This window comes from Trichomycterus rosablanca, chromosome 26 (genome assembly GCF_030014385.1).
Source record: "Trichomycterus rosablanca isolate fTriRos1 chromosome 26, fTriRos1.hap1, whole genome shotgun sequence".
Taxonomy (NCBI): domain Eukaryota; kingdom Metazoa; phylum Chordata; class Actinopteri; order Siluriformes; family Trichomycteridae; genus Trichomycterus; species Trichomycterus rosablanca.
In genome coordinates this window covers 17,894,722-17,915,600 of record NC_086013.1, presented here as the reverse complement: position 1 = coordinate 17,915,600, position 20,879 = coordinate 17,894,722, and the positions used below count along the sequence as shown (strand labels likewise).

Sequence of the window (20,879 nt, the reverse complement as noted above, 5' to 3'; positions counted from 1 at the left end):
AAAATGGGGGGAAATGGCCAAAGGTATATGGACACCCCTTCTAATTCTTGAGTATATGTTTGTCATAAAGTGTGACAACAGTCTAGGGAAGGCCTGGTCCATCAGGGTGTGTGTGTGGGTGGGGGGGGGCCTCCTGTGGCCCTAACCTCAACCCAAGAACATTAATTCTTACAGAGAGAACACACTACACTCCGTGTACTCCTCCACAACTCCTACTGATACCACAGCCAGCCAGGAGGAGGCGCTGTTACAGCAGCTAGGATGAGATTCAGCATCCAGCCTTTCTCTGGCCCGTGTCCTCATCTCTTAGGTCGGTGGAGTCTGAGCAGAACGCCTCTGTGTGGTTCCGCGAGGCGCTCCAGCGTTCCCTCTGCTCAGTGTTGGTTTCATCGCCCCTCTCCTGACCCCTCTTTCCTCTGGACGTGGGTGTGGGTCTGTTTTTCCGCAGCTGATCGGGTTTCTGGGTTTGGAATGTTTGGATTTCTGGTCCTGCAGGGTGGATCCAGGATTAAACATCAGTCCATGATCCACCTCACCGCAGGAACTTTCCATCAACCATCAACCCTCCCCCCAAATCCAGCCGGGACACAGTTCACCCCCCCGGAGCAGAGCGTGAGGTGTAGAAGGGGGTACACACGCGTCCTGCAGGGTGAAACATTCACACGGTCACGTTTACAGTCAGAATAACCCCCGTCCACACCACATGCAGCACACGTCACCACCTTATATGCAACTATAACAGCCTCCACTCCTTAGGGAAGGTTTTCTCCAGGATAATGAACAAGCACTGATGTTGGATAGCAAGGCCTGGTTCACAGTAGGTGTTCTAATTCATTCCAAGTGTGCTCAGTGGATTCATGCCACAACAAACTCGTTTATCCAAATGACTTACAATTAGGATTGTATACAATTCAAGCGATTGAGAGTTAAGGGCCTTGCTCAGGGGCCCATCATTGGTGGGGCTTGAGATAGCAATCTTCTGAGTACTAGTCCAGTACATTATCCTGCATGTCTTTATACAGAGAGGTACAGTCATGCTGGAACAGAATAAGCCTTTAAAAAGTCTCCTGACTCACAATGAGGGTTCCAATTCATCCCAGTGTTGTTCTGTAGGTTTTGGGGTCAGAGCTCTGTGCAGGACGCTGGAATTATGCAATACCAAACTCATCACCCCAAACCAATTGATGTCTTCATACAGAGGCACAGTCATCCTGAAATATAAAATAACAGGGCCTTCCCTAAAGTGTTGCAAGCAGCCCCGGTTCTGGACTGCTTTGCTTGGGGGGGCAAAGACACAATTTGGGGGGGCAATGCCCCCCTCATCCCCCCCTAGCCCCGGTTCTGGACTGCTTTGCTTGGGGGGGCAAAGACACAATTTGGGGGGGCAATGCCCCCCTCAGCCCCCCCCTAGCGCCGGCCCTGGTTGCAAGCATGATTTCTCATTTGTTTTATACACCTGTAGTGAAGGCTGTGAATGAAAGACTGTCAGCTGAATAATTATGAGGAGTGTCCACATTTTTTGGCCTCAGTGCAGATGAACATCAGAAGTTTGTTGTGGGTGTTCTGAAGATCAGCTGGAGCAGAACCATGTTGCTGATCACAGCTTTAATTTTGTATATTTTCTAAATATTTATTTGTAGGTAGAAGAACCGAGGCGCTGCGGTTCAGTTCCTGTGTTAAATTCAGTCTGTGTTTTTATTTTTGGCTCTTGCTGATGTTTTCCTGGCCTCAGTCAGCAGGAACAGTTAAAGCTTTAATTATTCAGACTCTTCCTCTCTGTTCCTGTGTATGCTGTGACCCCGCCGCCTGAACTCGGTCAGATTTCTGTGGTCAGATCCGTTACGTAACTCCCTGTGCTGAGAGAGACGTCCGCCCAGCAGAGGAAAGAAGGGAGGAGCGAAACTGAGCCTCCCAAAACAGCGAGGGCTTGCTGGAATTTTGGAGAGGTCCCAGCAGAACACTGGGTTCTTAGTTTTCAGTGGAGAAGGAAAATAAATCTACAGCCTGTACAGACGCCGTAGCCGTGCTTCAGTATTTAGATTCATTTGTTTTTCCTCTTTATTTGAATCAAATTTTTGGATGTGCTTAATTCCTTCTGTGCTGGCAGCATCACACTGCTCTCTCTGTGTCCTGTGTTGTCACCTCAAACAGACACTAGGGGTCACTGTTGCGATGCCCAGGCCGCTGCGTTGACGCTCGGGCACGTGTGCATTGTTTACCCAGAACCTGCAGAGGTTGAAGTTGGTGCCGTATCCTTCTGATCAGCGTGTCTCTCTCTCTGTGTTGTTTACAGGGGACGGGCGACGCCGTGTATGAACTGGCACTGCAGGCGTATGTTGCTGCTGAAAACCTCGCCAAGGGCAAATCTGCTCCCAAACCTCCTACAGAGAAGAAGGTGAGGCTGGAAAACATTTATGGACGCTCAGGACTGCGTGTTTATTTCTAGTTTACAGTAAGCAAACTCGACACCAGCGTGTGCGTGGCCACGCCCAGAGATTCCTCGACCTGACTCTGTTTACACCAGTTTAATTCATAACACAGCCAGACAGTAGGTGTCGCTGTTGCAGCCATCCCTTCCTCAGAGAGCCCAAACAGACAGGTGAAGCACTGGTAACCCTTTTCTACCAACACAGAACAGGTTCTATACCAGTTTGTGAACCCAGTGTTGAACCGTTTGGTGCATTTTCACCAAAGATAAACAGATTCTAAACCGGGAACGTTTGCTCCCAATTGGATTCAAAGAACAGCCGGTATTTCAGAAGGAACATCTAAGAAACAGAACGTCTTCTTATCACCGATAGCTGATCTGTTTGAGCATAAATCCTCACAGGTAACCTCCGCGCTCCACCAGCTTCTTATTACCGTTTACTAATGTTGAGTGTTGTGCAGCGCCCTCTGCTGGCGACGCATCCTTGGCTCAAATAAAAAATGATGCAAACCTGGGCCGGTTTTCTGAATAGCACCAAGGTTCTAAGCAGGCTGAACGGAACCAGTTCAAGATCCAGAGTTATTTTGGTTGAATGGTGGTGAGCCGGCGCATTAGTCCACCGCGCCAAACATTATGAGTTTCTGAAATTCCAGTGTATGTTTCTGTACGTCCAAACTGAGCCTGAACTTTCATGTTTTCCTTCAGGTCGAGGAGAAAGCAGCCAGCGGAGAGCCAAAAGCTTAGGTACGGTTTAGCTCCACCACATCTCAGTTCAGACCTGCTTCAAAATACCAAAAAATAATTGATTATGTTTCTAGAGGCGCTAGTATTTAAGAGTAGTTTTGCTTTTTATAAATGTCATTTAATGTTTTATTATACATTTCCCTAAATTGTTTCTAATCTTTTAAAATAATTCGAGAATTTAATCCAAAACTTTCTTTAATGTATTTTTTAGATACCATCAGGTTGCCGTGACGACAGCACGCCGTTACCAGGAGATCTGAGTGTTAAATCCATCCCATAATTGTCCGTCCTTTCCGTTTCCCCTTTTGGTGGGGCAGGTCTCGCTCTTTTATCTGCCTCTTTGCTCTTGCTTCTGCACCAGCCACGCCCTTCACCTGTCAATCAAGTCGGCGTGGGCGTGGCCTGTGAACGATTTTAAACTTGAATAACGAGTGAGAGCCTCTGTACAGTGTTTTACTGTATATTTATGTATAAAGGATAATAAATCACTATAGATTCTATAAGAATGAGGTGTGTGTGTGTGTGTGTGTGTGTGTGTGTGTGTGTGTGTGTGTGTGATGTGTCTATACATTATATGTTCAAAAGTGTGTTTCCCTGTTGGAAGGCTTTCGTAGTGTGTCTGTGGGAGTTTGTGCCCATTCAGTCGATGCTGGACAACAGGGCCTGGCTCACAGTCAGCATTCCAACTCATCACAAATGTGTTAAAGGACACATGTAGGGTAATTTCTATCACTAGTATGATACACCTGGTGCTTTTGGTGTGACTTAATTATAAGGGGCGTCCACACACTTTTGGCCATATAGTAAATTTAATTTAATAAATCGTGTGATATAAGTCTGAGGTTTGCAGTGACTGGTGAGTCTGTTAGATTCATTATAACTCATGTCGTGTGTGAACGAGCTTCTATCATTAACTTTCCTTTGTGGGACTTTAACAACATGAGGCAACTAACAAAGTTCCAATAGGATCAAATTCTGGGGGTCTGAATCGCAGAAGCATCAGTCATGCATGTTCAAATAGTGGTGAAAATGTACCATGAACAAACGGCACCAGTGAAGTGGAACAGTGGGTGCAAACAGAAGCTCACCGACAGAAACAGGTGCCACTAAATACCCCAAAAGTAGCTCCACCCCAGAAATACCCCAGAGTCTCCCCACTGACTGAACATGTTGGAGCTTCACAAAACCCGTCCATATCATTTAAATCTTTAAAGTATTAAAATACTATTGATTTTATTCTTGTATTGTATTGTGGGTCCAAGTCTCAGTGTTGCTATCGACCACTCTGGTGTCTGCACAGACCTGATTGGCTACTGTTGGTTAACGTGAAATAGCCTAGCCTTTGGTAAGTACGCTCTCAGTGCCGGTCCCAAGCCCGGATAAAGAGGAATATCCAGTGAAAACTGTTCATTCTCTCCTGGTGACACCAAAACACCGTTTGACTGTTAAATCGCTAATAATCACACAAACGACATAATGAGTAAATATGTGATTTTATTTAGTTAATAAGAGATAAAAGTTCGTTAGTGACACAAAACTACTAAACACATCAACCTTTCACCTGATTCAACCAATCATTCGTTACCTCGTTAGTCACGTTCGGCTTTTAATTACAGCCTGAATCTCTTGTGCAAATTAATGTTTATCTTATTTACTTTAAAATTAAAAGAACTTTGCAGAATGAATCGTGGTGGGGCAAAATATATTCGATCGAATGTGTTGTAATTTCTGCACATGAAACATTTTATTATATTAAACTGATTAAATAATAATAGCACAATAATCTGTGAATGATTTGTGTTTACTGTAGAGTTACTGTAGAGTTAGTGTAAACGTGTTCTGATTGGATGAGGGCTGATTTTTATTTAGATTATGAGCTGATCTGGAGAGACGCTGATGTGCGCAGGGCTGCGGCTCCTCGGTTAGTAACACGGTAAACAGTAAAGGTGAAAGGTCGTGGTTAATTCTGTCGTGTCGACTGGCTGGACATCTTGATGAGACTCTGCTTGTTGATTTCGAACAGCCGCCACCCCTCCTCCAGCGAGAGGTCGTTCGCACCACGTCGTTTGTAGAACTCGATGGACGGTTTGTTCCACTCGGCCACGATGAAGTGCAGGCTGCTGCAGCGACACCTCACCGCCGTCTGAGGGAAAAACGTACAGACAGGTGAGGGGATCTGAACATAAACACTCCTGATCTACAGAAGAAACGGTCAGGTTTAAACTCACCTCACTGAGCCGCTTCAGGATCTCTGAGCCGATACCAAAACCTACAAACACACCAGAACAATTCAATCAGTTACACAAACCATGTGGTCAAAAGTATAAGGACGCCCCCCCTTCCCTTATTATTAAATTCATGTGTTTCAGCCACAACAGTCGCTAACAGGGGTAATAAATCAGTAATATAAAGGAAATATGCTTTAAACTTTGCAGCAACATTTTAGGGAAGGTCCTTTCCCTGTGCACAAACCATAAAACTCCAGTGTCCAGCACAGAGCCCTGACCTCAGCCCCATCCAACAGCTCTGGGATGAACCTGAACATCAACTGATCAATCAGCACCCAGCCATTCAAATGCTGTCATGTTTTGACTGAATGGGCACAAATTCCCACACACAGACACACTCCAAAGTCTTGTATGAAGAAGCTGTTGTTCTAGCTGCAAAGATCCAATGATGGGACGTCCAAGCTCACGCTCAGGTGTCCAAATACTTTATATCCTACTAGAGTTTCTGCATAACAAACTAGTCTTTACAGACCTTATTTTGTTAGGACAAGGGAGAGCCTTCCCTAAACTGTTGCCGCAAAGTTAGAAACACATTTCTTTCCATTCAGCTCTGTGGATCTGAGCACTTCTCCTGGTTCTTATGGAACCCAGATGCCTTCATCAGGTTCCCAGTGGCTAGAATTAATACAGCTGAATAGAATTAATCGAGGATCTAAATCTAATCGTCGTACCTCTGAACTCCTCCATGACGTAAAAGTCCTCCAGGTAGAGCAGCTTCCCGATCCAGGGGTCGTAGGTGAAGTAGTACATGGCGAATCCAACCACCTTGTGACCTGAACACATTAACAGTACAGAACATGACTCCTTCAGACCCTAGATAATTATAATTATATTGTAATAGTAATAATTACAATACATGATAATAATGATTATTATTATTGAATGAGTATACTGTCTAAGCAATTGAGGGTTAAGTGACAATCTGGCAGTTGTGGGGCTTGAACCAGTGACCTTTTGATTGCTAGTCTTACCTTAACCACTAGGCTACCACTGCCCTAACGACAACAGCAACAGCAACAACAACAACAACAACAACAATACTAATAATAATATAAAAGCAGTGTTAAGACACCCGGGGTCAGGACCCGTTAGTTTTTCCACAGGATGTTGTTATTTAGTGAGTTGGTTTTTTGTGTATCAGGTCTGTGTGTTACAGTAGGTTTAAAATAATCTACCCTCTGCACTCTGTTGGTCCTCGGGCACTTGGGCGATGAGGCAGTGGTAGAACGGATGTTCTCCGAAACCGTCCTCCAGCAGCTCTGAAACAAGAACACACTTCATAAACACAACACAGAAAAGGGATTACACAATTCCTGATAAAATCACACCACCAGCACCGTTTATACTTTACACAGCCCAGCAGCTGTACAGGTGAGGCGTGTTCTGAATTCATTTACACGCATGTTTCCACTCAATACAGATCGTTCTGTTTACAGGCCACAGATAAAGAGGTTTCACGTGGAGGCTTTTCAGAAGCGTCTCCTCCCTAAACCGTATGTTAAAGGGTTAGAATTAGAATCTGTATATTTCCACAGGGTTCGCTGAAAGGTGCATCGTTCAGGAGGAAGTACGAGGACTTTCATCTTTCTCTTTCATAAAACCCATTCTTTACAGCCAATGCCCTGAACTGACCGGCCAATCAGGAACTCACCCAGGACAGGGCGCGGCAGGCCGTTACACAATCACACGTTTCTCTTTTACTCGCAAAACTCCTCCAGATGTCACCTCATCCTTTTTTTGTATATACATGCTCAGATTGTATGGCTGATACATGTTCCCAAAAAGTTGGGACAGGGGCAAAATGCTGATTGGCTGATGGCACAATCTGATAAAGACAGATTAAGACTAAATAAAATGCAGCTTGAAATAAATCCTATAAATCAGAAAACGCTTGTTACTGTTAGTGTAAGAGAATCATCAACTGTAGAGAATCATTATTTAGGGTTTACTCACTACCCAGATGCGACAGATAAGAATCCAAAGATCAGAAAAGCAAAACAATGAATCCTTAAGTACGAGATCAAAACCACTAAAGCATTATAATAATAGTGTATTATATTAAGATTAAACAGGAGGTGAGAGTTACTGGAATGCTGGTGCTGCTGGTGGTGGAGAAAATGCGTCATGTATTATTTCTTTCTTTGTTTCTTTATTTCTGGGAACTGAAACCTTCAGCTGTGTGTTAGTGAGATAAAACAGAACTCTGTGTACCTTTCTCAGTAAGAACCACTTGTTCCTCCATCTCCTCAAACTTAGCAAGTTCCTGAAATAAACACATTAAAGCATTAAGAAAAAACTGTTTTGATTATATACATCCTGTTTACTCAAATATGAATATAAATATGATTACACAAACAATTAAACACACACACACACACACACACACACACACACACACACACACACACACACACACACACACACACATTTACACTTTTATTAAATGAGCCATAATAAACTTTTAAACTAATTATTTTTATTCCACATCCTGGAAAGTCATTAAGATGCTCCACAGGACACTAAAGTTCTGACATGATGAGTGTAGTTCTGATAAACATGTAGAATAAAATAAATGATTTCTTTACCTTTATGAGTCGCAGTATATCTGGTACATCTTTAGGTTCTGCGTTCCGTAATAGAAACTTGGCCATTTTCTCCTCTTGCTCTTTTTCCCTTTTCTCACTAGACCTCTGTATGCGAAGAAGAGCAGGATTTGTTTCTTCATTCGGTTCTAAGGGGGGGAGACCCTCAGCACTCGGTTCGGGTTCTGACCCTCTGCTGTACTGGATCACATGGAAACACAGTTCGCTGCTGGAAAGCTCTGATTCACTCCGCCGTTACAGCCGCTTATATACAGCACGGAGTCGGTTCATTTATGAAGAGTCGACTCATCAAAACACGGACCTGGAAATGACGATTCAGCAGACGCTTTTATCCAAACTGTGACAGTGTACAATCTAACCAATTGAGGGTTAAGGGTCTTGCTCAAGGGTCCAACAGTGGCAACCTGGCAGTGGTGGGGCTTGAACCGGCAACCTTCTGATTCTGATTATTAATCAGTTTCATGTATTTTATCCCTGTTTAATCTATTACACAAAAAACATCAGTAACCTACAAAAAGCAAGAATGAGGTCAAATGTAGCATCAATAAAAGCTTATTATGAGATATTTTTATTATTAAGAGAAACAATGTATTGCTCTTCATACTGAAAGTTACAAATATATTAATATATTAATTTAAAGCTCTTATTTTTGCAGATAAGATAAGACTTGGAGAAATCAACTTGTTACAGCAGTAAAAGAAAGGAGGTAAAAACAGAAAAGAAAAGTACATACATTATCATGAAATACTCTATAATATATACATTAAAAATAAGAATAATATATTATATATTGCACTATAGGCGTGTAAGTGTAGATATGAGTGATATATGGTTTGTATCTCTGTTGGGTTACAAACAAAAATATAGTCAAACACTAAAAACTAAACACAGATAAAAAATGTTGCACCATTAACTAACTAAAAGATTAATTTTTTTATTAAGTTTTACAGTTTAGGTGATCTAAGGAAAATATATTTAGCCTATTCAAATAATAAAACCTAATGTTTTTATTCATTATTTCATATTTTAAACACTTTATCAATCTAACAATTCAGTTCATCTAACAATCCTTGTCATTTACACTCATAATTATAAAAATGATTATTATTTATCATTATATTTAGGTTTTGCTTTAGATTTTGCATCTAGGAATTAAGATAACAGTTTCGTGGAATCGATTCTTTGAACTGAATCAGAATCGACTCTCTTATTTGTCGCTATAGGCTCGATGACGCAATGGGCGGAAGAACGCGTCACTTATCAGAGAATAAAGAACAAACGATTTCTGCACGTGACGCACGCGCTCAGTTCCATACAGTTCAGCAGTGAGCACGTAGGTCACTAGAGCGCGCGCACAGGGCTTCGTTTCATCCACTCTGTAGTGCACTAGTGTAGAGAGGAGGGAGGGATTTGGGACGGAACCGGTGAGTCAGGCTGTGAGATCAGACTGGTTCCTTCCAGCTCAGGAACGTGAGGAAACAATGAAGATTATAATCAAGTACTTATTCTACTTATTTCTATAATCATTCAGTTCATAAAAAACCCAAAAGTCCACTGAGCAAGTGTAGAAATCATTTATTTATTTACCTAATTTATTTTTTATAGAAATCTCTAATAATGAAACCAGATACATTTTCACTTTTTATTCCTTCATCGTCTTGCTGTGATGCTTTAATAAAATATATATATTATTTTGAATGTGATTTCCATTCTGATCTTAATTTCTCTTGATCTCTTCATGTCTTACAGAAAGTGTAGATGTGATGTTTATTTTTTCCCCTTTTCTCTTTAATTTGATATCAGACATTTCAGCCCAGCCCATTGCTAACATTTATTATACAAAATAAATTATATGTTTTCAACTTTGTGGCAAGAGCCTGGGCCTTGTACTGTATGAGCATGACTGTCTTCCTGTGTTTAAAACAGGTTCCATGGAGTCATTGTTTGTTTGAGTTAGTTTTAAACATCCTGATGTGGATGATCCTGCAGAGCCCTGATCTTAAACCCACTGAACATCTTTAGGATGAACTGGAGCGCTGATTGCAGGCAAATCAGTTTGGGCACAAACTCCCACAGACACACTCCAACTCATCCAAAGCTTTTGTTTTGGACTGCAGGAATGACACTTTTAAAACAAATAAACTTGGGGTGAGAAAAAACCCTGGTCACCTTTCAGCATCTTCATAAAGCCAAAAGCATGAAACAGTTCAACGTACCTGATAAAAACACAGTAAAGCTCTAGTGGTAAAGTGGAGTAAAGAAGGTCAGAGGTTTACCCTGGTTTAACGTCATGAACAGCTTTCAAAATAAAACACGTGATGTTTTTGATGTGGAAAATACTGTGTGTGTGTGTGTGTGTTTACAGGTGCTTTCAGGCAGAGGTCTGATCATACTAATAACACAGGCTGTTCACTTACACATACATGAACCATCAACACACACACACACACACACACACACACACACACACATCAGATCTAAGCAATGCCTCATGTGATATGTTAAGAGGAAATGAGCAACAAGGTCAGTGAGGAAGATAAAGGTCATAAGCCTGAACTGCAGACTGAATGAACCGTGCCTGAACTGTGCATGTTTTTATGACTGAAACGAACACTGAGTAATAATTAACTCAACCCCGAGTGCAGCAGTGTGAGCGTGCTGGAACCTGTTATCAGTAATGCTGTAGTGCTGTTAAATGCTGGTACAGAATAAACCCAGAAAATATAAACACACCAATCCAGGGCTGCTGAGGAGCTTCAAAAAGTCCAAAACCTGGTGGGAAAATTGGAGCACAGTTATCATGACCAATAAATGATTTTAGGTTCTACACAGATTTACATTTTTACCCTTTCAAATGTTTATTTCTATTCGACATGAGTTTACATGTTCAGTTATAGTGTCTGTTATAGGATTAATAACAGTGTTACTCTGTTGAGGCCCAGACACACTAAAACTTGGCCTTGGACAGGATGAAACGAGTAGATTTGAGGTGTATTTTAGTCTTTAAGTTATTCCTGTTTTTGAGTTCTTCTGTATTTATTTTACAGCTGGATAAATACAGCATATTTACATCAGTAACACAAGTGAGGAGGTGCAACATGATGCTTTGTACAAGGATGCGTGGTCTTCATACACGGATGTGCAGTTTGACTTGCTTACATCCCTAATTTAGTTTTAATACATTTAATGAGCAAACAGCACTGGGTTAATTACACTGTGAATTTAATGTGAATCCAGAAGGAACTGATTTCAAAATGACCCAACAAACTGCTCTTACAGGTGTCCTCCTTTCTTTACTCAGAACGGATCATTAGATTTCATCTTTATATGCCATCAAAAAAGCATTTAATGTTTTCAGGTAAAGATTGTTCCAGGAAAGGTTTAGACTAAGAGTTTGTATTAATATTAGTAAACAGTAACGAGTGTTTTACACAGCAGATTATTTCATCTCCAGCTAGAGATTATACTGGTTGTAAGTTTATATTGTTGGTTATGGCTGACAGAGCTCATTGGATGGTGTTTAGTTGTTGGCCCTGTGAAAATAATGAAAATAATCCACAAGTGAGTTCTGCTTTCCCCTCTAGGTGACGTAATTCGGCGACTTTAATTTATATTTTACATTTTCAGCATTTAACAGACGCCTTTATCCAAAGCGACTTACAGTACTATTACAGTGTACAATCTGAGCAATTGAGGGTTAAGGGCCTTGCTCAAGGGCCCAACAGCAGTAACCTGGCAGTGGTGGGGCTTGAACCAGCGACCTTCTGATTACTAGTCCAGTACCCTAACCACTAGGCTATGGCTTGCCCCCTTTAATAGATGATGTTTACATATTGAATTACAATAAAATAAGATTTTTATTGTGCTTCAAGTCACCATTATAAGATGGTCACAAGTTGTCATAGAGGGAGGCACATGTTTAACAATACTCAGATAGATGTAAACCGTGCTTTATTAGTTTAAGGGGCCCAATGTGTGTCAAGAACACATTCCACACACCTTCAGACCAAACAACCGACCTAAACTAGTCACACACACCAAATGAAGTCCTTGAATTTCATCCTAAATGTCACCAAATTTTGACAAAAACAAAGCAGTAGTGATGGATCGTAAGGTTGAAATCAAACACGTTTAACATACTTTCAAACATTTTTCACTTTTCATAAAATTTTGGAGTGTGTCTGTGGAAATTTGTGCACATGAAGCTAACAGAACATCTTCAGCTTAACTGTCAAAGTCATGCAACATCCTAACGTTCCCACAGGAACTCTGAGCTAAGATGTTATAACATGGGCAGCGCAGTGATAGCTCAGTGGTTAAGGTACTGGACTAGTAAACAGAAGGTTGACGGTTCAAGCCCCGCCAACACCAAGTTGCCACTGTTGGGTCCCTGAGCAAGGCCCTTAACCCTCAATTGCTCATCGTGTTCAGCTCATTGTGTAAGTCGCTTTGGATACAAGCGTCTGCTAAATGCTAAAAATGTAAATGTAAAAATAACATGGCTGAGAGGCTGAGAGGAAGAGCTGAGAGGAAGAGCTGAGACGGGTCGATAAGGTCCATGTAGAGCACAGCTAATACAGAACAGGGTTTTAATCAGGAAAGCTGAATCAGCAGTTTAGCTTCAGCACCTACAGAAAAGCGAATGGACGTCACAGGAAAACAATGAGCTGTGTGTGTGTGTGTGTGTGTGTGTGTGTGTGTGTGTGTGTTCTGTAAACACAGACCAAAAGACAAAGAGACAAGTAGCCTAACACCCAGCTACATTATATGGCCAAATGTTTATGGACACCAGATAATCAAACATCACACCCAAAGTGCTGCACGTTAACAGAGTCATGCAGAGACCTTCAGAGGGACAGAAGATCAAAGTAAACATCTGTACTAACCACTTCATCCTGGTCAGGGCTGCAGTTCAAACAAAACCCTGGATACAACACTGGAAAACACTCTGAACCATAACAGCTCTGCTAGATGCTTTCTCTCTGCATTATTATTAAAGACATGAAGAGAGAGAGAGAGAGAGAGAGAGAGAGAGAGAGAGAGAGAGAGAGAGAGAGAGAGGACTTTGGCTTGTTCTCTTAGTGACCACAGGATTCCTTTGAGTTCTCTGGTGTACTCCCCATGCCCCGACACATTGCAGAAGTTGGTTTGGCTATTTAGGGTATTGCTTGATTATTGCTTGATTATTGCTGAGTGAGTGAATAAAAGTGGAATGTTGTATTGGCACCATGAGTGAGTGAATGAACGGATGGATGAATATATGGATGGAAGGATGGAAGGATGGAAGGATGGATAGATAGATAGATAGATAGATAGATAGATAGATAGATAGATAGATAGATAGATAGATAGATAGATAGATAGATAGATAGATAGATAGATAGATAGATAGATGGATGGATGGATGGATGGATGGATGGATGGATGGATGGATAAATAGATAGATAGATAGATAGATGAATATATGGATATATGGATGGATGGATGGATGGATCCTGTATAGGACGGTAGAGTTGCTGTGTAAGTGAGTGAGATGTTCCTCTTTTGGCCGCTGGGTGTCGCTGGGTCTCACTGTGCTCACTCGCACGCTGTGTAGTACTGTGAGCGCGTGAAGCTCCGCCCACCAGCCTCAATCCTCTCCGTTACCTTTTATCCCAGAGAGGGGGAGCAGAGCTAACACACACACACACACACACACTTACACTTACACACCCACACACACACCCACACACCCACCCACACACACACACACTTACAAACAACCGAACTGGACCTCGTACACAGGCGCACACGCAGACAGCGACATGTCGGTTCACGAGGTGTCCGCGTGCGCCCGGCCGTTCCAGCTGCTCGCGCTGCTCTGCGTGTTCCTCGCGCTCTCTCTGGACGTGGCCGCGCTCGCGAGTCCCGCGTGGGTCACGGCGGACGGGCTCGAGCTCTCACTGTGGCGGTACTGCACGCGCACCGGAGCAGCGTGGACCTGCTCGTCCACCCTCAGTTCCGGTAAGAACCGAACCGGGATCATAGCAGGCACACCCGGTAATCAGGGACACTAGTCTGAACTCATCACGGTAGTACTTTGTTATAAAGTCGGTGTTAGCGGTTACAGATCTGCTGGGTCCAACTTTGATTCATTCCTCACAGCGAACCTCCTCAGTTCCTTAAAGTTTTGGCATCTGGGCTGCAGGAACTTGTTGTAATTGTTGTTCCCGCTGCTGTCAGGTCGTCCGGCTGGTTTCTCTCTGAGCTTTGAGTCTGAGAGCAGGTTGTGTGATCATGCGTGCTGTTCCTGTCCCGGGACGATATGTGGTGAACTTTATTCTTCTGCTGTGTGTAGAAACATGTAGTGTGGTCAACAACACAGAGACAGCTGTTCAACTGTGTGTGTGTGTGTGTGTGTGTGTGTGTGTGTGTGTGTGTGTGTCTGTGTGTGTTATTGTGTGTGTGAATGAATGAGCCGTGTGTGAGTGTATTACAGTGTGTGTTAGTGTGTGTGTGTAAGAGAGAGAGAATGAATGAGCTGTGTGTTACAGTGTAGGTGTGTGTTAGTGAGTGTGAGAAAGAGCTGTGTGTTAGTTTGTGTGTATTTGTGAGTGTGTTATAATGTGTGTGTGTGTGTGTGTGTGTGTTTACTATGGAAGCTCTTCTGTAAGTCGCTCTGGATAAGAGCCTCTGCTAAATGCAGAAAATGTAAATAATGTTTTGGAGTGTGTGTGAGAAAGATGTGTGTGTGTGTGTGTGTGTGTGTGTGTCTGTGAGCTGAACTTTATAGTATAGTGTTAGTGTGTGTGTGTGTGTGTGTTAAAGTGTGTGTTTGTGTGTTAGTGTGTATGTTAGAGTGTGTGTGTGAGCTGAACTTTATAGTGTTATATATAGTGTTAGTGTGTGTTAGTGTGTGTGTGAGAGAACTGTGTGTTTGTGAGTGTGTTTTAGTGTTTGAGTGTGTGTGTGTGTGTGTTATAGTGTTTTAGAGTGTGTGTGTGTGTGTGTGAGCTGAACTTTATAGTGTTATATATAGTGTTAGTGTGTGTGTTAGAGTGTGTGTGTGTTAGTAACCGTGTTAGTGTGTGTGTGAGAGAACTGTGTTTGTGAGTGTGTTTTAGTGTTTGAGTGTGTGTGTGAGTGTTTGTGTGTTAGTGTGTATGTTAGAGTGTGTGTGTTGTAGTGTGAGTGTGAGTGTGTGTGTGTGTGTTATAGTGTTTTAGAGTGTGTGTGTGTGTGTGTGTGTGTGAGCTGAACTTTATAGTGTTATATATAGTGTTAGTGTGTGTTAGTGTGTGTTAGAGTGTGTGTGTGTTAGTGTGTGTTAGTAACCGTGTTAGTGTGTGTGTGAGAGAACTGTGTGTTTGTGAGTGTGTTTTAGTGTTTGAGTGTGTAAGTGTGTGTTTGTGTTAGTGTGTATGTTAGTGTGTGTGTTGTGTGTGTGTGTTTGTGTGTTAGTGTGTATGTTAGTGTGTGTGTTGTAGTGTGAGTGTGTGTGTGTTTGTGTGTTAGTGTGTATGTTAGAGTGTGTGTGTGTGTGTGTGTGTGTGTGAGCTGAACTTTATAAACAGCTGCAGAAACGTTGAGAATTTACTCTGAGAATTTTCTAATCACAGCTCAGAACAATAGAGCTTCTGTTACTGACCTCTCTCACACACACACACACACACACACACTTGTGCTCTCTCTCTCTCTGTAGAGGCTCTTTACATTAAGCCTGAGATAATTTGGTGATTTGGTGTTGGACTGTGAGGTCCCGTCCTGACTGGCTGCCACGGAACGTAAATCCTCCTCACACACACACACACACACACACACACACACACACACACACACTGTTTACACACCGCATCATATGAGCTACATGGTGTGGAACTAAACCAGTTAAAGTTTAGTATGGTGCTGAGTGATTTAGGACACAGCCGCTTCATGCTGTTAAACTTTAAGCTCCATAAATCAGCTTAAAACAAAATGCACCAGAATCAGGTCAGATGGGCACAGGTTCCCACAGGCACACTCCAGAATGTATATATAAAACAACGTCAGGTTTTAATAATGTGATGAACTGCATGTCCAGTACTGAATGTGAAGCTCTGAGCTCAGCCGTGTGTTCTGTAGACGTTCTGTAGATGTTCTGATTCTTTGTGGTTGGATCCAGTCAGCAGTGAGTGGAGCATCTCTGGAGGACTCGGCGTTTAGGGTTTGGTCGTTTGTAATCATGTGTTTGGTTACAAACTGGCCCTGATGTTTGTGTTCCTCACATCTGGACGTCTTCTGGAAGATCTTCACTGAGCTCCTGACTGTCTGAATATCAATAGAAATCCTCCTCCAACCCCCACTGACCCCCGCCCGCCCCTCCCTGGTCCCCATTCATCTCAGTTTGGGCTGAACTCTGTTCCTCTTTCTCTCTTTTCAGGCCTGTGATGGGGACCAATGGTTTGGGGTGAAAGGTTGTGACCCCCTGAGGGGTCACACCAACATCTCAGCTATTGTTTAGTCTGTCTCTGAGTTTCACTCGCACCTGCTCACACACACACACACACACACACACACACCTGTATCAGGAACATCCACCATAAAGTGCTGATTCAGGATCAAAAGTATTGGGACGCCCCTTCTAATTACTGAATTCATGTGTTTCAGCCACAACAGTTACTAACAGGTTTAATAAATCAGTCATATAAAGGAAATGATTTATGATGCTTCCATCTTTACAGCAACAGTTTAAAAGTCTTGTGAGAAGCTTCTCAGAAGAGCGTCTGATGTTTGAGCTGGAAAGGTCACCCAGAGGTCACTCATTTTTGAAACAGGACGTCAGACAAGCTCACGGTCAGGCGTCCGAATACTTTTGGCCCTGTAGTGTATGATGTGTTTACATGCACACAGTAATCAGAATGTTTCAGCAGTGATCTGATCATGGTCGGTTTGGTGCAGATGAGAAGCTTCACTCAGGGGTTGTGGTTCTCTCAGGACAGGAGCTGCTTGTTTGTTTACGTTAGCGAGGTGGACGTTCTGCTCCTGTTTGTGGACAGAAGAGGGAAATAAAGGATGATGATGAGAACCAGCAGAGGAACCGTGAGTGGAAAGAAACCTGATCTAGGTGTGTCTGGTGCCCTGTGATGATGGTGGAACAGGAGATGAAGGTCTGAGGGGCAGCAGAAGCTCCTGTTGTGTTCCTGTAAGACCAGTCAGGCGTGAACGATGGCAGAGGAGCGACGGGCGCAGTCCCAAAACCTCAGGAACGACCAATACACCCCGTTAAGAGGACAAACACTCACCCTCTTTAGTTTTTACTTCATGTACACTGTAGGGCCAGAAGTATGTGGACACCTGACCATACGCTTGTTAGACAATCATGAGCATTTATATAGAGGTGCTTTCCTCCTGACTCTGTACAGCAATAGCGGTCTCTATTCTTAAGACTTCTCACTAGATTTTGGAGTGTGTCTGTGGGAATTTGTGCCCACTCAGTCAAAAGATGTTTGACAGAGAAAGCCTGGTTCACATGATTGTAAGTTTTGATCATCACTGAGCTGAACTGACTAAACCACAAACCACGTCAGCTTTTACACTCTCAGTACGTTTATAAATGTTTATATTAAAAACTAAGACTGTGTGTAAGTACTTCCAAACGATGCTTAAAGAGTATTAAAGTCACTGTTCATGGTTGGAACTCAGACTCAGTAATTTAGGCACTTAGGCAGTAAGTCAGTAATTTAGTCAGCGTTTATTGTCGTGTCATCTCAGATAAAAGTTGGGATTCACGCTGATCATCAACACGTCACCTCTGCATCAGTGTCAGTTTTCTGAAAGCTGATTGTGTGTTTAGTGCAGTATTATAACGTTCTATTAAATACTGTAGAATTGAAGTGTTGTAAAGCTTTGTACAAATAAATACTTTAAATACAAAGACACATCAACAGCAACCACATAAAGCAAATATGAATCAATTTTAATCATAAATACATTTTTTTTTATTTATGATGTTTCTGTTTCAGATTGGCAGATCGCTACGCTGGTGTTGTTGTTATCCGGCGCCTCGGTGACGTTGCTGTCGTTTCTCGTGGCTCTGATCTCGGTGTGCAGAGGAACCAACAGTAAACACCAGCGCACCATCGCCGTCTTCCTCTTCACAGCGGGTAAGAACACACGCTCGGGTCTGTGTGGGTGCAGGTTTAAAGCTTCGGGGGGCTCAGTTGCTATCGACCGGCCAGGCTACCACACGAAAATGATAGAAGATGGTAGAACAGATTCCTTATTGCTGCTGAAATTGCGGCATTTGGGGAACTGGGTATGACTAGATTGGGAGCACTTTGCGGCGCTTCTTCTATTCAGATCATGTGACACTGATCATGCAAAACTGTTCAACTGTCGTCAGCCAGCAGAGGGCGTAACTGCAGCAGTTATGAGGAGGGTATAACTCCACCGGAGGAGATTCCTCATAACTGCAGCATTGACGCCCTCCGCTGGCTGATCGATGCCGCTGCACAGAGACGTCCACATACTTTTGGCCGTGCGTGTTTGTAATGGCCTCTCCCTGTTCTTATCTCCACAGTGGTCCTGCAGTCCTGCGCTCTGGTCCTCTATCCAATCAAGTTCATCGACGGGAAGCTGCTCCAGACGTACCACGAGTTTAACTGGGGTTACGGACTGGGATGGGGAGCTACCATTTTTATGCTGGGCGGGGGGGTGCTGCTGTGCCTCCGGACGGACGCGTACGAGGACGGAATGTACTGAAGCTAAAACCGACACGGCGGTAGTACGTACCTGGTGCATCCAGAACTGACTGATGAACGTAGCTACCCGTAGCTACCCAGAGCACATTTAGCAAAACATTTTATTAGCGGTTGTCAGTATAACGCGGCTACATTCATAAGGACGTTGCAGAACACAGAACAGTGGGCGTGTCTGAGTGAGGCATGTGGGCGTGTCTGTGACAGGTGGGCGTGTCTGTGACAGGTGGGCGTGTCTGAGCCCAAATATTTAAATTTAAAGCATAAATATGAACCTCAAAAGCAGTCTAGTTAGCATACATTAGCTACATTGCTAGAATTAGCATTTAATAATGTTTACAGATATGCAAATAATTCTGCACTGGATCTGTACGGGCCCCTGTGGGGAGGCCCCTGAAAGAGCCCTTAGTCCCTCAGGGCCCAAATATGATGCCTCACCTCATCCCTAAATGTTTCTGTAAGTGCAGTATAGGCTAACGCTAACCCATTTGGTTTTTGTAAGTTTTTTGATTTCCAAAGTTTAGCATGCAGCTAAAGCTAAAGCTAGGTTCTCTCAGACTTATAATGTGTAGCATTTTTTAACTTACCTTTTTTTCAAAAGGTTAGCTAACTGGCTAGCTAACCAGCTAGAGTGTTTATGTTTAAATAAAGACTAGCGGTTATGTTACTTGACTAATTGCTTAGCAAAATCTGTAGCTGCAGTGAGCAGCTAGCTGGGTAAGCTAATTAGCGCTGCAGAGTTTAGCTAATGTTCACAGCAGTAGTCTGACGTTGCAGACGTATCTGATCTTTTATAAAGATCTTTATGATTGGTTAATAGTGTTACTTTAGCTCCGCCCCTGTTGTATTACTCATGAGGATCAGGGCGTGTGATTGGACGCGTGACCTCGACCCGGATAAGAACGTTAGCATGAATTCTGAGGGTTTGTTGTTAGCGTGATTAGAATCAGACTGTAGATTTCCTGGTGTGATTAAATTGTACGTTTCTGTTATTAAAGACGTTTTTTACTCTGAATGTTGAATCTTAAGCATTAAAGACGATTTAGAGATGAAATTATATGTTTGAAGTTTAATGTTGAATGATTTTGCTGGAGTTTTGTGTGGAAGCGTTACTGGATTAGCGAGAGAGTTTAATGCTGTGTGCGTTTGTTTATTCCTGCATTTAATATCAATAAAAATACAGTTTCATAAACGTGATTGTGTTTTAAACATGTTTAACTATAATGTACCCACTGCGGCCCTGACCAGAATGAAGCGGTAGTAGATCCCATCGCTGGGATTCAGCAATATATACAGAATAACACACTATTATACAGAAATCCAGCTTTATGGTTTGATAGCCTGCTAACACAAGGGATGAACTGGGATGCCGACTGCAAGCCTGACCTCATTAAACCACGTTGGTGCTTGATCTGGAACTGTGGAATGTTTTGTAGCTGAATGGAAGTGAATCCCTGCAGTACTGTTCCAGAAATCTTGTGGAGAACCCGGAGTGGTGGCCGGTAACACACACACACACACACACACACACTTCTTAGTGATATTTACTATTAATTATATCTCGTTCAGGGTCGCGGTGGGTGTGATGTATTTTAGAGCTTCTCTAGCACAGTAATACAGACGCGGCGTTTTTCTGCCACCTAGTGGTGAATCTGTGCATCACGAGGAAAATGAAAAATCGCGCAGGTAAATACATTCACATTTTTACCATTTAGCAGACGCTTTTATCCGAAGCGAAAGCGACTTACAGTACTGTGACAGTATATTGTCTGAGCAATTGAGGGTTACGGGCCTTGCTCAAGGGCCCAACAGTTGCAACTTGAACCAGCGACCTTTTGGTTACTAGTTCAGTATCACAACTGCCCATTTCTAGCCTTCACACACTTCAACCAGCCATCTCGATTTTCAAAATTACAAAAAACTATTGGTTAGTGTGTGTGTTATTGATATTCACTATTTATTATATCTCGTTCAGGGTCGCGGTGGGTGTGACACCACCCGAAACTCCATGTTGTATTTTAGAGCTTCTCTATCACAGTAATACAGACGCGGTGTTTTTCTGCCATCTAGTGGTGAATCTGTGCATCACGAGGAAAATGAA

At 42.8% G+C, this 20,879-nt stretch overlaps 3 protein-coding genes across 4 annotated transcripts in view; 2 read left to right on the top strand and 1 right to left on the bottom strand.

Moving 5' to 3' along the window:
- The window catches only part of apooa (apolipoprotein O, a), a 14,659-nt gene extending 10,981 nt beyond the window's left edge, over window positions 1-3,678 (top strand). For both annotated transcript variants that reach the window (XM_062988715.1, XM_062988714.1), the window contains 3 exons: window positions 2,294-2,395; window positions 3,134-3,172; window positions 3,384-3,678. In XM_062988715.1, coding sequence (XP_062844785.1) covers window positions 2,294-2,395; window positions 3,134-3,172 — 141 coding nt within the window. In that variant the 3' untranslated portion in view covers window positions 3,384-3,678. The remainder of the gene's footprint in view (window positions 1-2,293; window positions 2,396-3,133; window positions 3,173-3,383) is intronic.
- Window positions 3,679-4,649: 971 nt separating this feature from the next.
- sat1a.2 (spermidine/spermine N1-acetyltransferase 1a, duplicate 2) lies at window positions 4,650-8,283 on the bottom strand. The gene is made up of 6 exons (XM_062988453.1): window positions 8,046-8,283; window positions 7,672-7,723; window positions 6,636-6,719; window positions 6,132-6,233; window positions 5,401-5,441; window positions 4,650-5,315 (listed from the first exon to the last, which is right to left on the bottom strand). The coding sequence occupies exons 1-6, from the start codon at window positions 8,109-8,111 to the stop codon at window positions 5,133-5,135; spliced, it is 528 nt and encodes a 175-aa protein (XP_062844523.1). The 5' UTR covers window positions 8,112-8,283; the 3' UTR covers window positions 4,650-5,132.
- A 5,455-nt stretch (window positions 8,284-13,738) lies between these two features.
- LOC134303309 (transmembrane protein 47-like) lies at window positions 13,739-19,970 on the top strand. The gene is made up of 3 exons (XM_062988672.1): window positions 13,739-14,066; window positions 18,044-18,184; window positions 18,601-19,970. Exons 1-3 carry the CDS (start codon window positions 13,868-13,870, stop codon window positions 18,780-18,782), a joined length of 522 nt encoding a protein of 173 aa, XP_062844742.1. The 5' UTR covers window positions 13,739-13,867; the 3' UTR covers window positions 18,783-19,970.
- Window positions 19,971-20,879: the final 909 nt, after the last annotated feature.

Excerpts from the sequence above, each read along its gene's own strand:
- sat1a.2 (XM_062988453.1), bottom strand. The coding sequence starts at position 8,111 with ATGGCCAAGTTTCTATTACGGAACGCAGAACCTAAAGATGTACCAGAT. Across the intron at positions 7,724-8,045 it reads ATATACTGCGACTCATAAAG|GAACTTGCTAAGTTTGAGGA; the intron begins GTAAAGAAATCA and ends TGTTTATTTCAG. Across the intron at positions 6,234-6,635 it reads GGACCAACAGAGTGCAGAGG|GTCACAAGGTGGTTGGATTC; the intron begins GTAGATTATTTT and ends TAATGTGTTCAG.
- LOC134303309 (XM_062988672.1), top strand. The coding sequence starts at position 13,868 with ATGTCGGTTCACGAGGTGTCCGCGTGCGCCCGGCCGTTCCAGCTGCTC. Across the intron at positions 14,067-18,043 it reads CTCGTCCACCCTCAGTTCCG|ATTGGCAGATCGCTACGCTG; the intron begins GTAAGAACCGAA and ends TTTCTGTTTCAG. Across the intron at positions 18,185-18,600 it reads CGTCTTCCTCTTCACAGCGG|TGGTCCTGCAGTCCTGCGCT; the intron begins GTAAGAACACAC and ends TTATCTCCACAG.